At 27.9% G+C, this 24,870-nt stretch overlaps 3 protein-coding genes across 4 annotated transcripts in view; 2 read left to right on the top strand and 1 right to left on the bottom strand.

Annotated features, from left to right (window-relative positions):
* The window catches only part of LOC130668339 (neprilysin-2-like), a 51,823-nt gene extending 41,175 nt beyond the window's left edge, over positions 1–10,648 (bottom strand). Inside the window, exon 1 of one of the 2 annotated variants that reach the window (XM_057470580.1) lies at positions 10,513–10,648. The gene's annotated coding sequence lies outside the window, so the exon portion shown is untranslated. The remainder of the gene's footprint in view (positions 1–10,512) is intronic. The other variant, XM_057470581.1, reaches the window with a different exon arrangement.
* Positions 1,665–11,216, top strand: LOC130668340 (uncharacterized). The gene is made up of 3 exons (XM_057470583.1): positions 1,665–1,820; positions 10,508–10,707; positions 10,824–11,216. Exons 1-3 carry the CDS (start codon positions 1,814–1,816, stop codon positions 11,052–11,054), a joined length of 438 nt encoding a protein of 145 aa, XP_057326566.1. The 5' UTR covers positions 1,665–1,813; the 3' UTR covers positions 11,055–11,216.
* Positions 11,217–13,771: 2,555 nt separating this feature from the next.
* On the top strand, positions 13,772–23,598 carry LOC130668310 (solute carrier family 46 member 3). Its single transcript, XM_057470539.1, has 6 exons — positions 13,772–15,116; positions 19,230–19,331; positions 20,147–20,284; positions 20,365–20,448; positions 20,804–20,960; positions 22,619–23,598. Exons 1-6 carry the CDS (start codon positions 14,120–14,122, stop codon positions 22,818–22,820), a joined length of 1,680 nt encoding a protein of 559 aa, XP_057326522.1. The 5' UTR covers positions 13,772–14,119; the 3' UTR covers positions 22,821–23,598.
* The last annotated feature ends 1,272 nt before the right edge of the window (positions 23,599–24,870 follow it).

Genomic DNA, 24,870 nt, shown 5'->3' with positions numbered 1-24,870 from the left:
ACGATTTTTAATCGCTAGCTGCTAAAGAAAATAATCGCTAGCAGCTAGCGATTTTTTTTTCAGTGTAATATCTCCATACCAAAAAATTATTCTATTTCAAACTTTCAACAAATTAATTTCTTAAATCAAAAATGTATTTAAAAAAAAAAAAAAAGTTATCTTTGCTCACAGTACAGTACGAGAAAAAATAACTTATAGACATAATAATATAAATAAAATGTAAATGGATTTGATGACACTAATGAGAGAAATAACATAAAAAGTGAATGTTGAAAAAAATTTCGCTTCGGTATTGAATTCGACATTAATCAGGACGACTTTCCTGACAGACGTAACACTTATATAAAACTACTATAGTATTAATAAATGAATTTCTACTATTTTTAGCATAAAAATTATTAATCGTTTCATAAAACTTAATCTTCGATAAATGATAAAAAATTAATCATTACTCATCGTAATACTTATTGCGAAGAAATCTCAATTGCTGTCACTGCAGTTATATAATTTATCTTGTATTCAATATTATTAATATTATTATGTAATAATATATATTATTAATAATGTACATCAACAATAAAATCATTGAATTAAAAATTTAAATATTACACGGAAGGAAAATTATGGGAAGTTTTGCTATGCATTATGGGAATGGTTCCTATATATTATGGAAACCATTCCCATAATAGTATGAGAATAGTTCCCATACCATTATGGGAATGGTTCCCATAATGATATGGGAATGGTTCCCAAACCATTATGGGAATGGTTACCATAATATTATAGGAATAGTTCCTTTACCAATATGGGAACCATTCCCATACTATTATGTCAATATGGAAACGATTCCCATACTATTTCTACACAATAGTGTAGAAATTTCCCAAAATTTGAATGTTTTTTAATGTTTTGTGCTGACAAAAAATTCTTGTTAAAAATTTTAATGTTTTTTTGCCAAATACGATTTTTTTTTTCAATGTTTGAATTTTTGTTTTTATGTTTAATAATATTTCTGTGTATTGTAGAAGTGATTACCACACTTTTTTAAAATGATTTTTTTCATGATAATATGGGAACCATTCCCATAATATTATAGAAAGTATTCCTATAAATTATAGGAACCATTCTTATAATTGTAGGAATCATTCCTATAGTGTGATGGGTATCATTCCCATAATTATAGGAACTATTCCTATAATTCTGGGAAACATTCCTATAATTATAGGAACCGCTCCCATAATTTATGGTCGTAATTCCTATGATGGTATAGGAAAAAATTTCACAAAATTATGGGAACCGCTGCAATAATTTTCTTTCCGTGTACTCTAGTAATAAAAAGAAAAACTTGATTTCCGAAAATCGGACCGAAACCAATAACTTCCCTTTTTTTTGCAATTTTTCAATTTTCACAGCTGGGAGTTAAAAAAAAATCTATGTATATATTAAAATTATAAATTTTTTTTTATTTTCGCAATGATTTTTTTAAACAAAAATATTTAAAAACTATCGTTCAATTGTCATACCAACGTTCTGAACAACATGACATATGAACTGACACTTGAATTATTTTTGAAATTGAAACTGAATTATTGGAAACGATAAAGAATAATATTACTAATTAATAAATATAAATTTAAAAGGTGACATATATTATTCTACGAAATACTAGGCGTTTCTGGAAAAAGTTGGACATTTGAACAGACTGAATAAACACACACATAATTGATAAGATAGTGCAGATTTTTAATAGGAATGCTAAAAAAGATAAGAGCCATTTAATGTTATACTTTCACAAACAGCGAATCTGATCACAATGCCAGGTAAAAATATTTACTTCATTTATATATATTTTTTATAATTAAATAATTATCATTATTATTTATTTATTCTTTCGATTACAAGAGTAATATTTTAATTTCCTACTAAAACAAATCAATGATCATTTTCGAAATAATTAGATATTAGAAATTATAATTTTTACAAAATTTGATAAAAATTTGTTTGTAATTATGAGTATTACTAAATCAATTTACATTACCACTTATGATTCATTTAATAATTCCATAAAGTTATATCACAATTTTAGAAGGTGTTTAGTTACGTAAATAGCTTAGAGTTGTCAAATTTAATTGTCACTGATGATAAAAAAATAACCTTGTCCAAAAATTTATCACCTGTTACGTAAATTTATTATCATCTGTAACGCTAATAGTTTTATTATCGTCTTAATGAAAAAACTGACAGTCATTGTCAATCTATTTTTCTTCTTTGAGTTATAAAACCCAGACATTCCATAGTTATGAAAATTAATAGTATCTAATATGTATCTATGAGCAATTAATACTAAAATTAATGTTAACTTTTTAATTTGTTAATAATAAAAAAAATTTAGTTAATTAAAAAAAAATTTATTTATTTAACTTTCGTCATAAAATATTTAAAAATAAATGTTGGAAAATCCAAAAATGCACACCTCGATCATTCATTATAGTATATTATGTGACAAGGGATGAAACAAGACGATTTCAGACTAGGGTGGCTGCCTTAGCCGCAGGCGAGGGCTGACATCACCCGGGTCGAAAAAAAATCTTAATTATGACTTAAAATTTAAGTCATCATCCTTCAAATTTCAACTGTTAATTTTTTTAGTCAGTGTAAAATTTCCATAACATTTGACTTAGATTTGACTTTTTGTGGCTAAGTTAGGATCGATTTAAGACAAAACAAGTCACGTTTATGTCAAAACTGGTTTAGTTTGACTCTATTTCCTTTAGATTTAAGACAAAAAAAGTTACATTCAAGTCAGAATTGCGTCGAATTTAATACGTTTTACTTAGATTTAAGTTAAAAAAAGTTACATTAAAGTCAGAATAAAACAAAATTAGACAGTTACAACGCAAATTTAAAAAATACTTATAATTAGTAACATATAATTAATGACAGTAATAATTATTCAAGGTCTTTATGGTTTAGAATATTTTCGATTATTATTAAATGGTATATTGTTTATATCAAAAAATTATAAAGAAATATTTAAAAATCATTCTTTTTATGTAGCATTTAAATACTTGAATGAAAAACATTTTGGTCTTCTTCATTCTTTTATATAATACATGCTCAAAATAAACGCCGTTAAATGCCTAACCTCGGCCTCATAAACTTTTTCATTAAACACTCATCACTTCTGATTGGTCAAATGCAGTGTTTAAACTTTCTTAAAGCATTTGTGCATCCCTTCTACCCCGAAATTCGACAAAAATAGGCGTGATATATCCCTACTCTATAATCCAAGTTGTCAAAATGTTCAAGATAGGTTACCGGGGTGAGCTCACCTTTACCTAAAGCTGCATCACTAGCAAAGAAAATTCCCTAGATTACACATGCGCATTGAATTGATCGGCTAACGATTGTGGATCGTCATTAACTGATGAATTTGTGTCACCTTAAATTTATAACCTGAACTCTAATTTTATCAAAAAGTAAAAATAAATACTACATTTTAATAAAATCAAATCAAAGGAGGATATTAATTAATCTAAAATTTTAAGGCTTATTAGATTGATATTAAAAAAAATTTGTTCAAGTTTTTATTTTAAATAATACACATGTATTAGACTTCTTATTTGGTTAGTTTTCATGTTTATTGATTAATAAAACAATAATATAAAAAAATTGTTTTAATTTCTATTAAATAAATAAGTACGCAATTTTATTTTTAATAATTAAATAAATAAGCACTTGAGTAATTTTTTATAAGTAAATAACTTGAACCAAAATAAAAACATTTATTTTTATAAAGACAAATTATTAAAATAATCGCGACCGCATGACGCCGACGTTATGCATTTAACGACGTTTTAATTTTGAGCATTCATTATATAAAATATCGTAGACAACTAGTGACATCGAGTATAATACTCGATGGCACTAGTTATGTAAGGTACTATTATAAAAATTATTGATAAAATATGCGATTGTCAAAAAATCAGTAATTGTAAGTGCCTTGGCCATCATTTTGCAATAATAACTCTTCTGCAAACAAAACCTTTTAAAGAGCCTGTCAGACTTCTCCAACTATCACACTTATATGAATTCATTGTAACTGAAAATGTATTTGCGATTCCTGTCGAAAATTTACTATCGGTATGTTTTTATATTAATACAGGTAATAAAACGTTTATTGCAGAATTGGTTAATCAGTATGAAAATAAATGATATTGTAAACAAGAGTTTATACAAATTCTTCAGGAACAGAATAAAAAAAAATCATTGCAATAAAAATTTTTTTAATAGTATTTTTAATTTAATCAGAAATAATTTTTTAAAAATTTGCTATAATTAAAATTGAGTTTTAATTTTTAATTAGTTTAATTAATAAAAAAGTATAAAAACCACATTCGATTTGACTTAATTTTTAAGTTAAAATTAAGTCAAATATAAAACTAGATTTCGAATCAATAACCAGTTGTTTTTTTAAGACAAAATAAGTCAAATTTAAGGCAATGAAATAATCTAAGCCAAAAAAAGTTAAATTAAAGGAAACTAAACAATTTAAGTAAAAAAAAAGTTTAATCTAAGGCAAAAAAGTTAAAAAAAGTCAAGATTAAGTCAAAAAAAGTTTAAAAAGTTAAAATGTGGAATACAGTTGTCGGAATATCGACGACTTCAAAGGAAATTAAGTTTAACAAAGTCAAATTTAAGATTTTTTTTTGACTCGGGCACTCACAGTCTGAAATCGTGTTTCATCCTGAGTCACACACCATATTTTTCATGATTACTTGCATCGGAACTTCAAGATTCAGTGTCAGCAGCCAGTAAAAAACCAGTTAATTTCAAGCCGATGCGGAGAACTGTTTAGTTTAGTTCAGTTTAGTTAGAGAATGAGAAATATGTGATTTACAGTCACTTATCCAATATTAAATAAGAAAAAAATATTACTTTGACTCTTTTTTTAGTAATTTTAATTGGTTAATTAAAACTGTCATTTAAAAAATGAAATGAGTATTCATCTTTATTTAAATTTTAAATTGATTTTATTTTTTATACACTAATGGAAAAAATTAAAGGATCAAAAAAAAATTCTAAATTTTTAGGCGATTTTCAACAGGCTCTAACTTTGAGAGAAATGGTCGTACAAGAAAAGAAAAAAAAGGAAATTGTAGCTCCAAGTATCTACTTTTTGGATTAGAACTTCAAAATTTTTTAGCGTCAGCAGTATTTGAGTAATCTTAGAAAAACCAACGACAAAAAAATTTTCAAATTTAAAAAATTTTTTTTTTTTGGTCTCCGGGCGTGGAAAAAATTATTTTTGCTTAACCACTATGAGGATCGGATACCTTCATTATTCAGCTTTAATTTCTTTTTTTATGGACCTTCATACGTCCACTTCTCGCCGAGATATCGGTCTTCAAATGGAAAAGGATCATTTTGTCTTTGATTATCGATATCTCAAAAACCAATGATCGCACAGAAAGTTAATGGTGGGTTTTAAAAACTTGAATAAATTCCCTTCAATGATTAGCCATTGCTTTTTCGAAAAAAAAATTTTTTCCTATCGTCACATGAATTTAAAAATGCAACAAAAAAAGGGCTTTTTGTGGTTTTTTGGAAAATCAAGCGCTGAAACGAAAATATTGTGGAAATCGATAATGTTGACTGTGCATTTTACAGTTCAATATGTCCACAAAAACCCTGCAGAAAGCCAGATTAATCCAACAAGCCGTTTTTTTGTTTCACGCGATCAAATTTAAAAAAAAATTAAAGGATCACGTTTTTTGCTCTGAAAAGCTCATAATCTTTAACAAGATGAAAACAAACATTTCTTCGGAGCTTTGTCCACAATTTTCTTGCAGACAGTGATTAAATTTCCAAAAAAGAAAAAACTTTTTTTTCGAAACAAAATTTTCAAAAAAAAAAAATTTTTTTTTTAACTAATGACTGAGAGATCAGTAAAATCACGGAATGCAGCAACGTAAACGTGTTAAAAATGATTGGGTGTTGGTTTTGTAAATTACCTAAAGTTATTCCAAAAAAAAAATTTTTTGAAAAAATTTTTTTTTTGAAAATTTTGTTTCGAAAAAAAAGTTTTTTCTTTTTTGGAAATTTAATCACTGTCTGCAAGAAAATTGTGGACAAAGCTCCGAAGAAATGTTTGTTTTCATCTTGTTAAAGATTATGAGCTTTTCAGAGCAAAAAACGTGATCCTTTAATTTTTTTTAAAATTTGATCGCGTGAAACAAAAAAACGGCTTGTTGGATTAATCTGGCTTTCTGCAGGGTTTTTGTGGACATATTGAACTGTAAAATGCACAGTCAACATTATCGATTTCCACAATATTTTCGTTTCAGCGCTTGATTTTCCAAAAAACCACAAAAAGCCCTTTTTTTGTTGCATTTTTAAATTCATGTGACGATAGGAAAAAATTTTTTTTTCGAAAAAGCAATGGCTAATCATTGAAGGGAATTTATTCAAGTTTTTAAAACCCACCATTAACTTTCTGTGCGATCATTGGTTTTTGAGATATCGATAATCAAAGACAAAATGATCCTTTTCCATTTGAAGACCGATATCTCGGCGAGAAGTGGACGTATGAAGGTCCATAAAAAAAGAAATTAAAGCTGAATAATGAAGGTATCCGATCCTCATAGTGGTTAAGCAAAAATAATTTTTTCCACGCCCGGAGACCAAAAAAAAAAAATTTTTTAAATTTGAAAATTTTTTTGTCGTTGGTTTTTCTAAGATTACTCAAATACTGCTGACGCTAAAAAATTTTGAAGTTCTAATCCAAAAAGTAGATACTTGGAGCTACAATTTCCTTTTTTTTCTTTTCTTGTACGACCATTTCTCTCAAAGTTAGAGCCTGTTGAAAATCGCCTAAAAATTTAGAATTTTTTTTTGATCCTTTAATTTTTTCCATTAGTGTATTATGCTCAATTTTTTTAGACATCACTTTTTTATTTTCAATTCTTCTGTCACCCTAGTGCTGCTGCGCAAATAAAAAATAATAAAAAGTCGCAGTTAAATTTTTCATGAATTACAGGTTTTAAGTTTTTTATTAATTACAATTAAACAAAAGGATTCGACAAAAAAAAAACAAAGCTAATAACGAAAAAATTAGGCTAATTTATTATATTTTTCTAGAGTAATCGTGCTGCCTAAGATTCGTATACAGGACAGCTGACAGCACTAGTTTCTTGGGTTAAAATAATTTATGGTAAATCATTGAAACAATGAATCGACTTATTACCAGGTCGAAATTATTCCTTAATGAATTTTCTCTGTACCAATATAAATTTAATCCATTTTAGTGTAATCAAAAGTGTGTAGAAATGCTTTAACGTGAGTGAACTAGCCGAATAAGTAATCTCAACCCGGGTCAAAAATAAAACTTGATTTAGGCTCGCTTCACCTTATTTTCTTATAAAGTTGTCGATTTGTCGACAATTTTTCGATAAGATCTCGGCTTTTTCGACTTAAATTAAATTTTTTTCAACTTTTTTTATCTTGGTTTCAACTTATTACTATTTTTTGATCTTAGTTTGAACTTATTCATCTTTATTTAGAGCACGACACTCAGTCATCTTACTTTTGACTTGCTGAATCAAATCGAAAAAAAGTTATTTATTCGTCTTACTTTCGCCTTATACACTGTAAAAAATTCGCGGAGTGAATGCGTATTAAATTCGGAGTGAATGCGGAGTGAATGAATTTTTAATTATTCACTCCCCTCGGAGTGAAATTCACTCCGGAGCGGAGTTTTGAAAATATTATTAATAAAATATAACTCCACTCAATAAAATCGAAGTAAAAATTCGCGTATTACATTATTGATCAGCTGATATGCACACACATACGCACATACATATTTAGGCACACACGCGCACTCGCACACACACATTTGCACACACGCACACATTTGCACACACGCACGAATTTGCACACATGCGCACATTTGCACACCTGCACACACCCAAAGACACACATGCACGCAAACACACACTCGCATACACACACATTGTTTCGCAGTTTAATATAAATTTATTGAAGTATTAAAACTCCGGACCGGAGTGAATTGGGAGTGAAATAAAATCCGCGTCACTCCGCAATCACTCCGCTAAAAAAAAACTCCCAATTTACTCCGCATGCGGAGTGATTTTTTTTAAAACTCCGGAACTCCGAGTGGCGGAGTGAATGCGGAGTGAATTCGGATTTAATTTCACTCCGGATTTTTTACAGTGTATATAAAAATTATTTCACCTTAGTTTTGAGTTTTTCGCCTTATAATTTAAGTCGAATAAGTCTAAACTAATTCAATTTCGACTTGATCTCGGCTTTTTCGTCTTAAATCGTGACTAAGGAATCCAGTTAAGTCTACACTGAGAAAAAAAAACGTTTTTAAAGTATATAAATGTTTGTATCCTACCGAGTAAATATTTTTTTAATCTTAGCAAAATGTACTGCGATCAAGTATATTTTTTTAAAATAAGTATAGAAATTTTTAAATCAAGAAAATATTACTCGATTGAAGTACATATTTACTATGATTAAGAATATTATTTGTTTGTATAGTACCGAGTAAATATTTCTTTAAATGAAGTATTGATACTTGGGAAAAGTTTTTTTTTTTTTTTTTCAATGTAAACCAAGGCGATAAGTCAATGGTTTTCATATCTCCGTAAAAAAAGTCCAATTTGTCTTGTGAAAAACGGCTTCAAATTTCGACTTGGTAAACCAAGTCTAAATCAAGTTTTCTTTTTGACCCGGGGATCGTCAGGGACACATAGCGCGTTCGCGCTTGAGGAGTACTCTTTTCCGCGTTATTATATTTAATATATATAACATAAATAACACTGTAAAAAATCGGAAGTAAATTCGGAGTGATTACGAATTTTTTTAAAATCCGAAATCCCTCCGATTCGAAGTTTAATACACTAATGGAAAAAATTAAAGGATCAAAAAAAAATTCTAAATTATTAGGCGATTTTCAACAGGCTCTAACTTTGAGAGAAATGGTCGTACAAGAAAAAAAAAAAAAGGAAATTGTAGCTCCAAGTATCTACTTTTTGGATTAGAACTTCAAAATTTTTTAGCGTCAGTGGTTTTAGTTTTTTTTTTTAATTTTTTTAAATTTGAATTTTTTTTTAAATTTGATCGCGTGAAACAAAAAAACGGCTGGTTGGATTAATCTGCCTCTCTGCAGGGTTTTTGTGGACATATTGAACTGTAAAATGCACAGTCAACATTATCGATTTCCACAATATTTTCGTTTCAGCGCTTGATTTTCCAAAAAACCACAAAAAGCCCTTTTTTTGTTGCATTTTTAAATTCATGTGACGATAGGAAAAAATTTTTTTTTCGGAAAAGCAATGGCTAATCGTTGAAGGGAATTTATTCAAGTTTTTAAAACCCACCATTGACTTTCTGTGCGATCATTGGTTTTTGAGATATCGATAATCAAAGACAAAAGGATCCTTTTCCATTCGAAGACCGATATCTCGGCGAGAAGTGGACGTATCAAGGTCCATAAAAAAAGAAATTAAAGCTGAATAATGAAGGCATCCGATCCTCATAGTGGTTAAGTAAAAATAATTTTTTCCACGCCCGGAGACCAAAAAAAAAAAAATTTTTAAATTTGAAAATTTTTTTGTCGCTGGTTTTTCTAAGATTACTCTAAAACCACTGACGCTAAAAAATTTTGAAGTTCTAATCCAAAAAGTAGATACTTGGAGCTACAATTTCCTTTTTTTTTTTTCTTGTACGACCATTTCTCTCAAAGTTAGAGCCTGTTGAAAACCACCTAAAAATTTAGAATTTTTTTTTTGATCCTTCAATTTTTTCCATTAATGTATTAAAATAATCTTCCCTTCGGAATATATTTCACTCCAGCGGGATTAAATAAATAAACAATCGTCCATTTCGCATTCACTCCGGCTTAATCTGCATTCACTCCCCAAATTTTTTACAGCATAATAAAAGTTTTTATCATGATTATAAATTGAAACAAAAATTATCTTAATCATAAAATATAAGATTAACCGAAAGTCCAGTACTATTAATTATTCATGATACTGAAAGTAACTTGATGGATTAAATCGAAAGCTTGTTGTAATGAAAAGATTAATTATATCTTCAAAACGATAACTAAAGTTTAATATTTAAATTTATATATATATGTTATTGACAAATCGTAACAAAAAAAAACTCGATAAAATTAATTCGAATATTTTTCTTTATATATTATCGTACATTATATGTTTAATAAAATTAAAATAATAAATAATCTTAACTTTAAAAAAGTATGAAAGTAAAATGTTTGCAAAAACAAATAATCATTATTTATAATTAACAGTATGCGTTATTTGAAAGTATCATAAAAATGTTTATTTTAATCCATTTTTTATCTGATATAAAAAAATTTAATGCTCCCTGCAATAAATTGCAACGAAAATATTTTTTTACTTTGGTATTAATGCAAGAAAAAAATAAAATTAAAGAATATTTAAATCAGCTTACAGATGGGTGTCACGACATGTAGGTCAATCACTTCCGGAAACGGCTGTTAAAGGAGGTAAAGACGTTGATGGTTGTCCAATCTACATTGGACGTGCTTACCATAATGGAGATACGGTTCCAGCTAAAGTGATCCCAGATAAACAAGCTGTATATATTTGTCATGCTGGTGAAGAACATACAAAACAAGAATTTGAAGTACTTTATTATATTGTTTATTTGTTATCAATTTAATATATAAAAATATATAGCTCGATAACGTGATAATGTTTATGATAAGACAAGAATTTATTGTAGTTTTTTTTTCTTTCTAGGTACTCTGCCAAGGAGAATTTGCTTGGGAATTTGCTAGTAATGGTGTAATTCCTGAGGATGCTGTTGTAGGGGGACAGACTTCTGAAGGAGAACCTCTTTACGTAGGTCGTGTTCTTCACAACGGTGCACAAACAATTGGTAAAATTCAGCCTAGCCATGGATGTCTTTATATACCATTTGACGGAGAAGAATTGTCCTTCCGAGATTACGAAGTCCTTGTTAATCACTAACAATTATAATTATTATTATAATCATGGTTAATTTCTTTATCCATGATTTTTATTATCACAATGACAAGTCAAATTTATAAATGCAATTTTAAATAAAATAACCAGCAATTTATATTTCCTATCTGTAATTAAAAAAAATATATATAATTGTACAAAAACAAATTATCTTTAATTTTTAAAATACTCAATAGTGTTATATCATATAAATAACAACCAGCTTAGAAAAATGAGATAATATTTTAGTGAAGGTCATTGTCAAATTTTATGACAAAAATCATGATAAGAATAATTTTTAAGTAAAGAAACAACTTTAATTTTTTTCGATAAACTTATAGTTGAATAAATAACATTAACAACAGATTTCAATAGTACGCATTTCGTGTTCAAATTCCGTATAATCTATATTATTAAGCGAGAAAGGAAAATTTTGTTCCCGCCATATCTATATGATAGAATTAGTTGATTTTATTGAAATGGGTATCATTAGATAGGTCGACTTGAATTTGTGCCTTTTCATAGTTTAAACTCTTTTTAATTGCCAAGAATTGAGATTAATAGATTTATCGATATCATTCGAATTACATTTAAATTACGCGAGAAAAAAGACGATCGTATTTATTTTCTTTAAGTAAATTAATACTTTAATTATTCTGTCACTAAATATGACTGAATGCCACTGAATATATACCTATATTATTTATATCGCGTTACTTATTCCAAAATGACAGATTTTTCGACTCCCTTTTGGTTTTAGGAAGCTTTTCATAGCCAAAAAAGTGTGCATAGAAAAAAAAGGATTCATTGACACAAAAAATCTTTACTCGCCTAAAGAAAATTTTTACTTACCCCAATAAATTTTTTGCGTTGTGAATTGAAAACAAAAATTTATTTAGAACTAGAAAAAATTACTTTGTGCAAGAAATTATTTCTTGACCAAAAAAATCTTTTCTCGCTCCAAAACAATTTTTGTATTTAATTGATCATGCATAAAATTTTTTGGTACAAATTAAAATTTTTAGCGGCACGAAATTTTTTTTTTCTGCGTATTTTATAAATTTAGTAGTGACTGCAGGTTGCTCGTTATAATTTAATTTGATCAAAACACAAATTAGGATGCTAAATAGTGTAATAGATTATTTAAGGTCACTGCAGGAAGTAATCAGGTTCTTTGAAGTTCACACAGTAGTGAATATGTCAGGTGAATGTTTTATTTACTTGCATTGCATACTTTCCCAACTTCTAAAGGGAGAATAAATTCTTGTTGCGTCATCAATAGTTTCTCATTTTATCTTTTATGACATAAGTTCACTTTTTTAACTCCTTCTATTATTTTTATTTTGTTTTATTATCGCGATATATTTTGTTTATATCAATCAATGTCTTAATAGTAATAAGTAGTAGTTATTCAATTTTGCCTTAATTTATTATTACCGTAAAATAATTACTAAAAGTAATCATCTCTAATTAAATAGTCAACATTTATTTTTTATTTCAATTACCGATTTTTCGTTAAAATATATATTTATATTTTTCGACGTCTTTATATAATATTGATATTTACGTAATTGAAAAAATAAGTATTGTAATAAAGAACTGTAAATGATAAAATTAATAATATATATAAAATATAATTTAAATAAATATATAAACGAAAAAGAAAATTAAAAATTAAAATCAGTGAACGAGGTAAACAAAAAAGTGAACATGCAATCCAGAGACAGGTTTGGCAGGACGAGACAAATATAAATAACCGACAGAATGTACGTTCAACGAACCCTTTGAGAATTTTCGTATTTTTAATAAAAATTTTATTTAATTACGTAAATTTAATATTTAATTATCACCTCCGTATATTAAATTCTCTAATAAATTGTAAAAAAAAAAAAGAAAACCGCATGACAAAAGTGTAAAAAATAAAAATAAAACAGTAAGTTTAAATGAAATAACATTCCCTTGAACTTTTTTAGTTCATGGTAAATTTCACAGTTGAATAGATAGCGAAAACATTGTTCGTCTCACTTTCATGGATAGAGCCTTGGATTTTTCACCTTCGGAATGTAGGAAGCACCGTTGCTTACTTATATTTATCCTTTATTTCTTTTCTGCTCCACCATCTTCATCATCATCATCATCATCATCATTATTATCATTGTTATCATAATCATCATCATCATCTTCTCACCACTTATAGTCAGCAACATCAGCAATTCTATCTCACTATCTTTCTATATCATAATTTTCATCCGTCATCCATCAAAACATTAATTCAAATATTAACAATGACAGATAACAACAATGTAGTAGTTTCTGACCCTGAATTGCTACAAGAATAAACTATATAATCAATTGAATCTTAAATATTAAATTTATTATTATTATTGTTATTGTAATAAAAATAAGTAAATCTATGAAGGGGGATAAAATATAGATTACAGAATTTACGAGTACGAAGGCCAGAAAATAAAAAATTTAAATTATAACTTATAACCCAGCGTGGTTTAATGTTGTTGGTGATTCTATTGGTACTGGTATTGCTGGTATTGCTGGTATTGCTGGTACTACTGCTGGTAGGTGGATGGACTCGAGGTAGGTATCACTACTACAGTACACCAGTGTGCGGAAGAGCAATGTAAAGAACATAGGCAAGTTGTACTCTCGAGCAGAGGGAGATCTCTTGGTATAAAGTGCGAGGAAGAGGGGCCAAGGGAGGCCTTGTAACACGCAATGCACAATATGCCACGGTACGGTGTTGTACGGCACGAGCAAGAGAAGTAGAAGCAGACTCCGGTAGACAGCGTCCGGGCAATCCCACCGGCAGTAACCAGTAGTGTCCAAGTGGCCAAGTCGTCGGCAATATAACACATCACAGACTTAAACCATACCATCAACCACGAGGCCAAAGAGTAACCTGGGTTTATTTATAATCATTATCATTACAATCGCGTCATCATCCAGTTTGTCTAGTTGTCATACGATTTATAACGATTTAAACTTGGTCACTTGTTAACTTGTGTTTATTACGAACAAACTATCTGGATTACTAGTTAACACATAGTTTAGTTATAATGACTAATAACAACGTAACTAAGGATTTAAATCCACCTCAACAGCCGCAGCAGCAACAACAACAACAACAACAGAAATCACTAACTGAAGATGTACTATCATGGAAATCAATGAGCGTACGGCAAAAGTGTAACTTTCTCTTCAGTAATATAACAGTTGAACCGATGGTCGCGTGTTACATAATGCCTAGTGTCCTTGCTTCCCTTGCTACGCAAAATCTTAATTTAGAAAAGGCATGCAGGGTTAATTTGGCTTATTCAGACGACATTTGTTCAGCTTTAGCAGCAAGAAATACCACTGTGTACAGGGAAGAGGAAGCTGCTGTACAACAACTTGTTGCAGGAATGCAGACCTGGAAGTTGGCGTTACAAAGCGGATTACCGTCACTACTGATCCTCTTCTTGGGTGCTTGGAGTGATCGTACTGGACACAGAAAACCCTGTATGCTATTGCCGATTGTCGGAGAATTTCTTACCAGTGTTAGTTTACTTGCTTGTACTTACTGGTTTTATGAGCTTCCAATGGAGGCTGCGGCATTAGCTGAAGCGTTTTGGCCGGCTGTTACTGGAGGGTGGTTTACAATGTTGATGGCGGTATTTAGTTATGTTGGTGATATCACAACTGTTGAATCACGAACACTTAGAATTGGTACTGTTAACGTATTTTTGTCTATTGGAATACCTATTGGAATGTCACTCTCAGGTATTTTATATATGAAAATTGGATTCTATGGTGTATTTGCTATTTCTACGGTGTGTTACATATTAAGCTTTATTTACGGCGTCGTTGTTGTTAAAGAGGCACCACGGCCACCGAACTTTATTCCACCAGAAAAAACCGCGAAAATGTCTGTTTGTGCCAGAGTTGTTGATTTTTTTGCTTTTCGACATATTTCCGAGACATTCAGAGTTGCTTTTAAAGAGGACGCTAATAATAGACAACGAAGAATCTGTGTTTTAATGATTGTTGTCATGGTTGTTGTTGGACCCATGTATGGTAAGTTTTATATTTTAACAGTCTTTATAAATATTTATTAAAACCTGCATAAGTTATTGACCATGAACAAAATATTTTTACTTATATCTGAATGTTATCACTGAAAATAATTTTAAAAACTTGTAATAACATTTCACTGACATGCCAAATAATTAATAATTATGTCTACCAAAAATGATTTATTTTACATTTATTAAATGTTGTGATAATGATTTATACTACCGAAATAAATATTGCGAAAAAAAAAAATATTTTTTAAATTAGCGGTTTTAAAATAAAATAACATACTCCATATTTTATTACACACGGAAAAAAAACTCCTGTCAAAATTACAGGAAAAACGGTTAAATTTACAGTTTTACTCCTGTCAAGTCATAACTGTCAAATTTACATTTTTAGAAATGTTTTACATTATAAAAAATGTAAATTTTGCATTTGGAAAAACTCTTAAATTTACAGGGAAAAAAATGTAAATTTTACATTGGAAAAATGTTAATTTAACATTGAAAAAAATATAAATTTTATATTAGAAAAAATTAAATTATAAATCTAAAATGGATCGATTATCTATAACAGGAAATTTTAAAATATAGTGAAACCTAAACTTACAAATAACCTTCTCAATAAGACAATTTATAGATAAATTGAGAAAAATATAGATAGCCCGAACTGGGATTCGAACCCAGATGTCGGTATCGGGTTACAATTACACGCTTAAAAAAATTAACACTCGATCTATTTTTTTGGAGTAGTTACAAATTTACTCCTAGGGAATTAGTTTTTTCTTGTAAATATGACACTATTTCGAAATTATGACATTATTAAAAAATGTAAATTTTACATTTTCGTATTTGTAAATTTAACAGGTAATTTTTTTTCCGTGCAGCGTTTGTAATTACAGCTGTTAATTTCAAATGTAAACACAGTCACGCGTTTATATACTTTATTTATTCTTTTTTCAATATAAAGTATATTTATTTCATTTTCCCTGATTAAAAATATTGATTGAAAAGAATTGAGAAGCGGTCACTCCATGCAAACTGTATATCTATATATACAAACAAAAAAATTAAAATCAATTGAAATTATTGAAAAGAATTCGAATTTCATGACTTTTAATTCTTTTCAATCAATATTTTTAAACAGGGTTTGGAAAATTAAATGAAGTTATAAATAATTTTTGCGTGAAAATTTTTTAAACGAAAATAATAGCCATTACAATATATCTTATATTAAATGAAGAGTATTCAATAATAAATATTAACAAATAATAATTACGAAAGATTAGTGACATTTTAAAAGATAAGTAAATGGCATTATTCCAATGCCAATTGCATGATTATATTTCAACATGACATTATAGGTAATTCCAGCATGTGTAAAATCACGTGTTGTGTCTTTAGCTGTATAGTATACTGGAGGATAAGAGGATTTTGTTTAAAGAAAGTTGTTTTAATCAACAACAGATTGCACGCATCAAATCGATATGCCCATTGAGTATCACCCAGATGCTGTTTCACTTTAGATGTAATTTAAATATCTTGTCTGTTATGTTTATATTCTAACATGCATGGTGTTTACGCTTCATACGATCTCATCCGGCCAGGCGTTCATGCTTTCATGTCGTAAGTTAAATAACATAAGCTAACACATATGCATTGTATAAGAACTTGAATCACTGTTATTGAACGATGCTTAATAATTCACGTGAATTACGGCAGACGATCTATGTCCTGTATTCTCCATGTTCACGACCGGTTTCCACCTACGACTCGTACGGACTCACTCGTGCATGTGAATAGAAGTACACATAGATTTGTAGCCATTGGCTTTCGTTAGACCCCACATATTCTCTCGAGTAACATAGATAACATAGGTACTATATATACCCTCGGTTCAATGTGAACATCCACTGCAGATATATGCAATCAGACCTTCCGCACTTTGCTTTTGGTATATAGAAATTAACTATAAATACTGAAGGCTTTATATGAGTTGGTCTGCCTGGCCCAGCTAGTCTTAGACTTGCAAATGTGTAAGCACATTCAAAAGCGTAAGGACTTTTGGATCGTGGTTAACAAATCATGATGTAAAGATATTCGTTTATAAGGTACAAATTGTATATATTGACTGTCATTGTCTAAGTAAACTAATGTAATTTTTTGTTGTTCATAAATGTCTGCATGTGATCTCTGACGAGAAAAGTTATTGTTGATTCACCGCGTATGACATTTCTTGACCAACTCTGATGATGTTACTGACGAATGACTGAAATTTAAAAAAATTATTAATACGATATTATTATTATTTTTCGCGTTATTTAAAAGGATGCGTGACCGCCCGGGTCAAAAATAAAACTTGATTTAGGCTCGCTTCACCTTATTTTCTTTTAAAGTTATCGATTTGCCGACGATTTTTCGATAAAATCTCGACTTTTTCGACTTAAATTAAATTTTTTTTAACTTTTTTCATCTTAGTTTCAACTTATTCGTATCTTTTGATCTTAGTTTCAACCTATTCTTCTTTATTTCGAGCACGATAGTCATTCACCTTACTTTTGACTTGCTGAATCAAGTCGAAAAAAAGTTATTTATTCGTCTTACTTTCGCCTTAATATATAAAAATTATTGCACCTTAGTTTTGAGTTTTTCGCCTTATAATTTAAGTCGAATAAGTCTAAACCAAGTCAATTTCAACTTTTTCGTCTTAAATCGTGACTAAGTAAGCCAGTTAAGTCTAAACCAAGGCGAAAACTCAATGTATTTAGTATCTCCGTAAAAAAAAGTCGAGTTTGTCTTGTGAAAAACGGCTCCAAAGTTCGACTTGGTAAGCCAAGTCTAAATCAAGTTTTATTTTTGACCCGGGCGATGCGCCAGTATTAATAAAAAAAAAAAAAGATGATTGAATAAATAAATTATTTCAGATCGAGATTAATTGAAATCACTTAATTAATAAATTTACCAATTACCTTGTATGTTTTGCGACAATTGTAAATATATTAGATTATATATAGAATTAATCAAAAGACGCTACTGCGGAGGGTGGAAATTCCTCTACCCTCTATAGTCGCTATACGTAGTCTATTAAACTCGACGATTGCTAACACGGTTGTGATCCCGACTCAGGGATGGCAAAGACGATTCAAGTTTTAATTGAAAACGACTTATCAAAAAAATCGAATTTCAGAATCCAATTTTAGTTTTTAAAATCGATTCTTAATACTTGACTTTTAGATACTCAAGCGGCACAAGAAAATTGTTGACTTCTTGTTTAATTAAAGTTGAGTATAAGTTATCTTGTAACCAACTGACAACTTGAATTTAAGAAAAGTCAAAAATTTATTTTGCGCTGCTTGAGAGCATAAAATGCATGTATTTCGATAAGATGGTAGCAGCGCCGACCTTACTGCTGTAATTAGTATATTTAATTTTCTTTTTAAATCGTGTATATCCGTTACAATTATTCTAGCGTAGTTTAGATTAAATGAGAATTAATTTCAAGGTCTTATAATTTTCTTCCCTCGTCGTGTCTTGATTATTTTAATCAGAAATAAAAAATAACTTTAATATAAATTATTATTAATTATAACATTTTTTCAATTAAAATTTAGGTCAATAGGATGATAGATTTACAATACTAAATAACTAAAAATATTACCATATATGTTAATTTGTCCTGTTAAATTCAAGGATACATCCTTTCACAATTTAATTATCAAAGTAATCGTGATGAGTTTCCTGGCATTTTATGAGTATTAAGACTAATCTTTAATTGCTTAAATGATAATTAAATAGCAATTTATAAATATAAAATATCATTTTAACAAATCAGCACGTGGTCTAACCATCGTCATCAAAAGATTTTAAAACTAAAGACTCATGGAAATGTGTAGAGAGCATAATTTGATAAAGACCGTTGAGCCTAAGCGGAAACAGCTAAATGGATGGTACTGATAAATGAACTTGTTGTGCAACCTGCTATTCTTACATAATACTATCGTAATAATAGATTAACAATCACTTTAATAAAATTTACTCACTAAAAAATAAATATTTATTTTTTATTTTTAAATTACATAATTATTAAAATATATATTTTTTATTCTTATTTCAGGTGAGATGGCTGTAATGTATCTTTTCACACGTTATCGTTTCAACTGGAATGAATTAAAATTCAGTATGTTTTACACATACAGTATGGTTACTAATTTAATTGGTAATTATTTCATTTATTTATTTAAATTAAAATTTAAATAAAACATTTATCATTTTAAGTATAAGTCATTAATTAATATATGAAATTTGATAAGTAATAAATGTATTTGTACAAAAATTAGCATAATAGCTAATTAAATATGCGAATGATGTCGCGAATCGACCTTAATCGTTCAATTTAGAACTGATTAATTTCAACAACTTTCTCCGGTATACTAATGAGTTTATTTTATTATTAATTCACACTAATTTTTTATTATCATTATTGAGTATATTAACAACCAGTGAAGATTTATTGATAAATATTTTTTATTCATTCTTTTCTTATACTTAAAGCAAAAAAAAACTGTAGTTAGTTTTTTCTTTAATTATTTATTTTTAATAGTTTAATTTTTTAAAAAAAATTTACTTACAAGAATCTTGAAGTTATATAACAACGTAATTAGCTTTTGCTTGTCTTTATTCTTTACAGTATATATATTAACTAATTCTATTGTGCATGAAAAATTTACTCTGTGATTTATTGTGGATTTTATCATTCAGTAACAAATTACATAGATTGTTGAGTACAATTTACCATGTAATGTAATACAATGCACTTTGATGAACGATCTTTATTTTATTTTATTTATTTATTTTTTAAGTAAATGAATGATTTATCATTGATTGTTCATCATCGGAAGCTGGTTTTCCGGTGGATTACTGTAAATTATTTAGCTATAGACTTTTATCATGACTTTGAACTTGAATTTATTTATAAAAATTAAATTCAAGGTCAAATTATTATTTAAATTAATAAAAATGATTATTTAACAGGTACGATGATGTCTGTAGGAATATTTAGTCATTTTTTAAAAATAGACGATGCATTGGTGGGTCTAATGAGTTGTATGAGTAAAATCTTAGCTAGTTTTGTTTATGCATTTGCCGCTGAAGACTGGGTAATTTATTTAGGTAATTAAATCATATATTTTTTATTACTGTCACAATAAATAATAATAACAATTGAATAAAATAATAATTCGATTTAATAGCTCCCTTGGTAGAAATAATAAATGGAACATCATTCATTGCAATGCGGTCCATAGCATCGAAATTAGTTCCAACAGACGAGCTTGGTAAGTCGACTAGATCTATTATAGTTTATGCTATTGCATTGTACATATTTTATTTAATTCGTTTAGTTTAAAAAAAACATTTCTCGAGGTCAATTTTTTGACTGGTCCTCTTAAAGACAATTATCAAATATCCGGCGGTAGATTTTTTTCATCCGTTCAAATACTATCTAACTTAATCTAATGTAATTATTTAATTTGATTTAAATTGAAATTTATTTACTACAAAAGCCAATAATTTCGGCCTTTCTCTTTTTCTTCAATTCAATATTTGTTTCTTCTATTTAACGTATATATATTTTTTGTTATTTAATTAACTATCTATAAATTTTTTAAATTTATTATTTTTTATTATTAGGTAAAGTTAATTCACTCTTTGGAGTATGTGAGTCACTGATGCCTCTAGTTTACGGTCCAATATATAGTTCAGTATATGCAGCTACGATGAATACCCTTCCAGGAACTTTTTTTTTACTTGGAGGTGGTTTAACAATCCCCGCTGTTATTTCTTTCTTGTAAGTATATTTATATTTAAATATTAATATCATAAATAATAAATGATTCATTTTCATTAAATTATATTGTACCCGTATGAAAAAACAATATATGGTTAAAATATACAAAATCATATATGTTTGCAACAAAAAAATATATGATATATTATATTGTCTATTATAAAAAATCATATAGAGATTTTGGCCGATTTAATATAAAATTATATACGGTAGTAAATATATGTATTCCATATATGTAACTTATATGTTTTTTATATTAAGCTATATATACATTTACATTTACCTTATAATATATTGTATTAATATATTTCTTTTTGTATTCAAAAAATATTAAATTTTTACATGAAATGAAATATATGGAAGCATATAATTTATATTATATATGGCACCATATATTTTCTTTGTTATATTTAAGCATATATTTTATTCGGTGTATGTATATGCATATGGGTATATAGGGGAGACCGGGGCAAGACGGCCCATCTAAGCCGGTTATTATTATTTGTGGCTTTTAACCATCAAATCGATTTACTCTTGTCCAACTTGAACTCAATTCACCAAAATTTTGGTGAAGCTCCTGAAAAAAAAATTTTTTTTTTTTTTTGGGGCAAGACGGCCCCCTCCGAAAAAAAATGAAAAAAAAAATTTTTTTTTTTTAATTGTAAAAAAATTTCCCGCGTAACAAATGTTTATATTTTTCTCTTTAACAACTGTATTTACTTTAATATTACTCGAAATAACCTTTTTTGATATAATACGAGTCATTTTTTCACTTCTGTAGAAAATTGATTATTGGTTTTTTTAACTTTTTCAAATGCTCTATTTTAATCCAAATCCATATAATTAACCAAAAAATGATATTTTTATTAAATTAATCATGACTAGGTTATAATACTATGAAATACATTTTCTTTTAGAATTTTTGAGTGGTTCATTTTACCCCAAGTTTCACGTATCGGGCTAAAAATGAGTAAATAATCTAAATTTGTGATAATCAAAAGAAAACAAGAAAAAAAAATTTTTGGTTAATTTTTGAGGTGGGCCTTCTTGCCCCAGGTGGGCCGTCTTGCCCCGGTCTCCCCTATATTCGCATCAAATTAACTAATTTTGAAAATTTTAACTGCAATTTAAAGAGTGTATTAAAATTTAGATCTAATTTAATTGGAGTTGGTCATACGAATAAGAAACTTTTTTTTTCCATACACAATATAAATATACGTTTTTATATATGATCAGAATATATTTTTCGAATATGATAGAAATAAATATTTTTATGTATGATAAAAATATAGTTTTTGTATATGATTGACGTATATATTTTATATATGCTAAACATATACGGGCTCGTATATGATGAATATTATATTTTTTAATATAAAAAAAAATATATCAGGAGATATAGTTAAATTGGCGACATATATTTTCTGATATTTATCATATATTTTTACATATATTTTGACCATATATGTTATTTTCATACGGGTATTGAACATGACACATTTTTTATTATTGTTAAATTACTCCCCACCATTTCATTGAGATAAATTGGTGTTAGTGAGCTATAATATTAGCATATATATATACATATACATATATATATATACACATATATTTATATATATATTATAACTATTCATTAAATACATAAATGTGTGTAGGTGGCTGTACTTTGAGAGCAGAAGGGATCGAGCATTAATGGAGCTCGAATTGAGGAAGGAGAAGTTTGGTAAAATTGAAGAACTGGGTGATAAGAGTATCAAGATGATTATTAATAAAGATTTTCATAAAAAAAATCCAAATAGTAATAAACATATTGAAGCTGGTTTTGATAATCCTACTTTTCTTTCCGAGCATTTATAAACGATTTTTTTTTTTTATTTCATTGAAGTCATTTTTAAAAAGTAAACATTTTATTATATCGTACTATTTACCATATAAGACCACAAAAAATAAGTAATAATGACTGGTTATTAAATATAAAAAAAAATATATATTTTTTCAAGAAACAATGAAATTATTTATATTTTTATTATATTTAAAATACGTCAATACTTTGGTGATGTTAAATTTATAAAATTTATAGCAGCAAACAAAAGATGAAAAACCCATATGTTTAATATAAAAAACGAAAAAAGTATATAATATATATTAGATGTAGTTATATTATTTTTAAAAATTTATAAAAAAAGATATATATGTATATTGTAGTCCAATGGATAATAATTTGTTTAGTATAAAAATTTTGGTACTTAAGTTATTGAACAAGTTGTTAAGAGATAACAGCTGTTACGGCGTTACTCAATTAACGATGTAAAAAAATGAAATAGATCAGGATAAACTGATCAAAATATTATCAGTATTATTACTATTATTACTATAATGTTTAATAAAATAATGTTAACATTGAAGAGTAAAAATTTTTTACGAATTTGTAGATAAAAAATAATATTTGAGTAGTTAAATGTTAAAAAAAAAAAAAAAAAATTTATTATTGTTAAGAAATTTATTTAATTTAAGTAATCAATTGATCATTAAATACTATTTTTTTGTGATATAGTCTTACATAATGGACTTTATTATATAAGTTTCATTGATGATCTATGTATTCCACCGTATAAAATATATTATAATAAAATTACTTCGTCATTGATTTTATTCTTTATTAGTTAGTTATGTTCCAGATGAATAATAATAAATTATAGATATTTTTTGAAATGATAGTCTGAAATTCTTTTAATTTAAAAATATCAACAATAAAAAAATATTATTATTTTGTTCTTTAAAATTTCATTATTCTTTTTTTTTTTAAGAATGTATGATATTATGTAAAATTTATAATAAATTAATTAAATAATGCTATTAACGTATGTGTTCATGCTCACACACATATGGGATTATAATACTTTCGTATTATGACCAAGGAGAATTTATATAGACAGAGATTGAGTAAGGTAAGGAAGAAACCTTCTCAATGAAAAGTTTATAACTGAATTGAGAAAGATATGGATACTCAAATATTTATTAAAGTTTTGCCTTTTATGAATTTCTTTCTGAAAAAATTTCTTTCGTTATATTTTCTATCTTCCTCTTTTTTATATTCTAGGAAGCTATTCTGACTAATATCAAAATGATGTCCGAGTGTATGTATATGTGCTTGTACGTACGTATGTAAATATCTGTAACTTTTGAACGGATGAACCGACTTTGATCGTCAAGGTGTAATTCAGCGCGGCTTGTGAATATCTAAAAGCTGTAAAAATTTGAGCTTAATCGGTAGGGTGCGTTCGGAGATATTTCGAAAATAAAATTTTTCAAAAATGTTTTTTTTGGATAACTTTCAATTTGCTCGATGAATTGATTCCAAAATCTAATAAGTTCTAAAACTTTATAAGCCACGACGAATACCATCTCAACCATCAAAATCGGTTCATTCGTTCGAGAGAAACCGTTAACGAAAGAATTAAAAAAATTTTTTTTTTAGTTTTTTTGAAATTTCTCAAAAACGACTCAAGAAATCAATTTCAAAATTTGATCAGCTTTAGAACTTGATAAAACGCGTCGATTGCCACCTTAATCGTCTCCTTCGGTCAATTTGTTTAAGAGATATCGTTGGAGAAAAAATGGTAATAACGTTGTTTTTCGAAAACAATAGCTCGAAGAGCTCGAAAATGCATTCACAACAATGTTTTCGAGCTCGAGGAGCTCGAAAATAGCGGAATGTTTTTAGGCTGGCCCATAGGGTCAACCGATAGACCAATTTTTTTTATTAGCTTTAATTATTTCATAATGGCCTTGTTGTCATTACATGCCGTTCCTAATACAGATGTATTTTTTTTACTGATAATAGACAAAGTTAATTACAGCGAACAGATTCATAATGTTAAAAACTTTGTTTTTAAAATTTCAATGC

The sequence above is a fragment of the Microplitis mediator genome, chromosome 5 (genome assembly GCF_029852145.1).
Source record: "Microplitis mediator isolate UGA2020A chromosome 5, iyMicMedi2.1, whole genome shotgun sequence".
NCBI lineage: Eukaryota > Metazoa > Arthropoda > Insecta > Hymenoptera > Braconidae > Microplitis > Microplitis mediator.
This window is presented reverse-complemented; position numbering and strand designations above follow the sequence as displayed.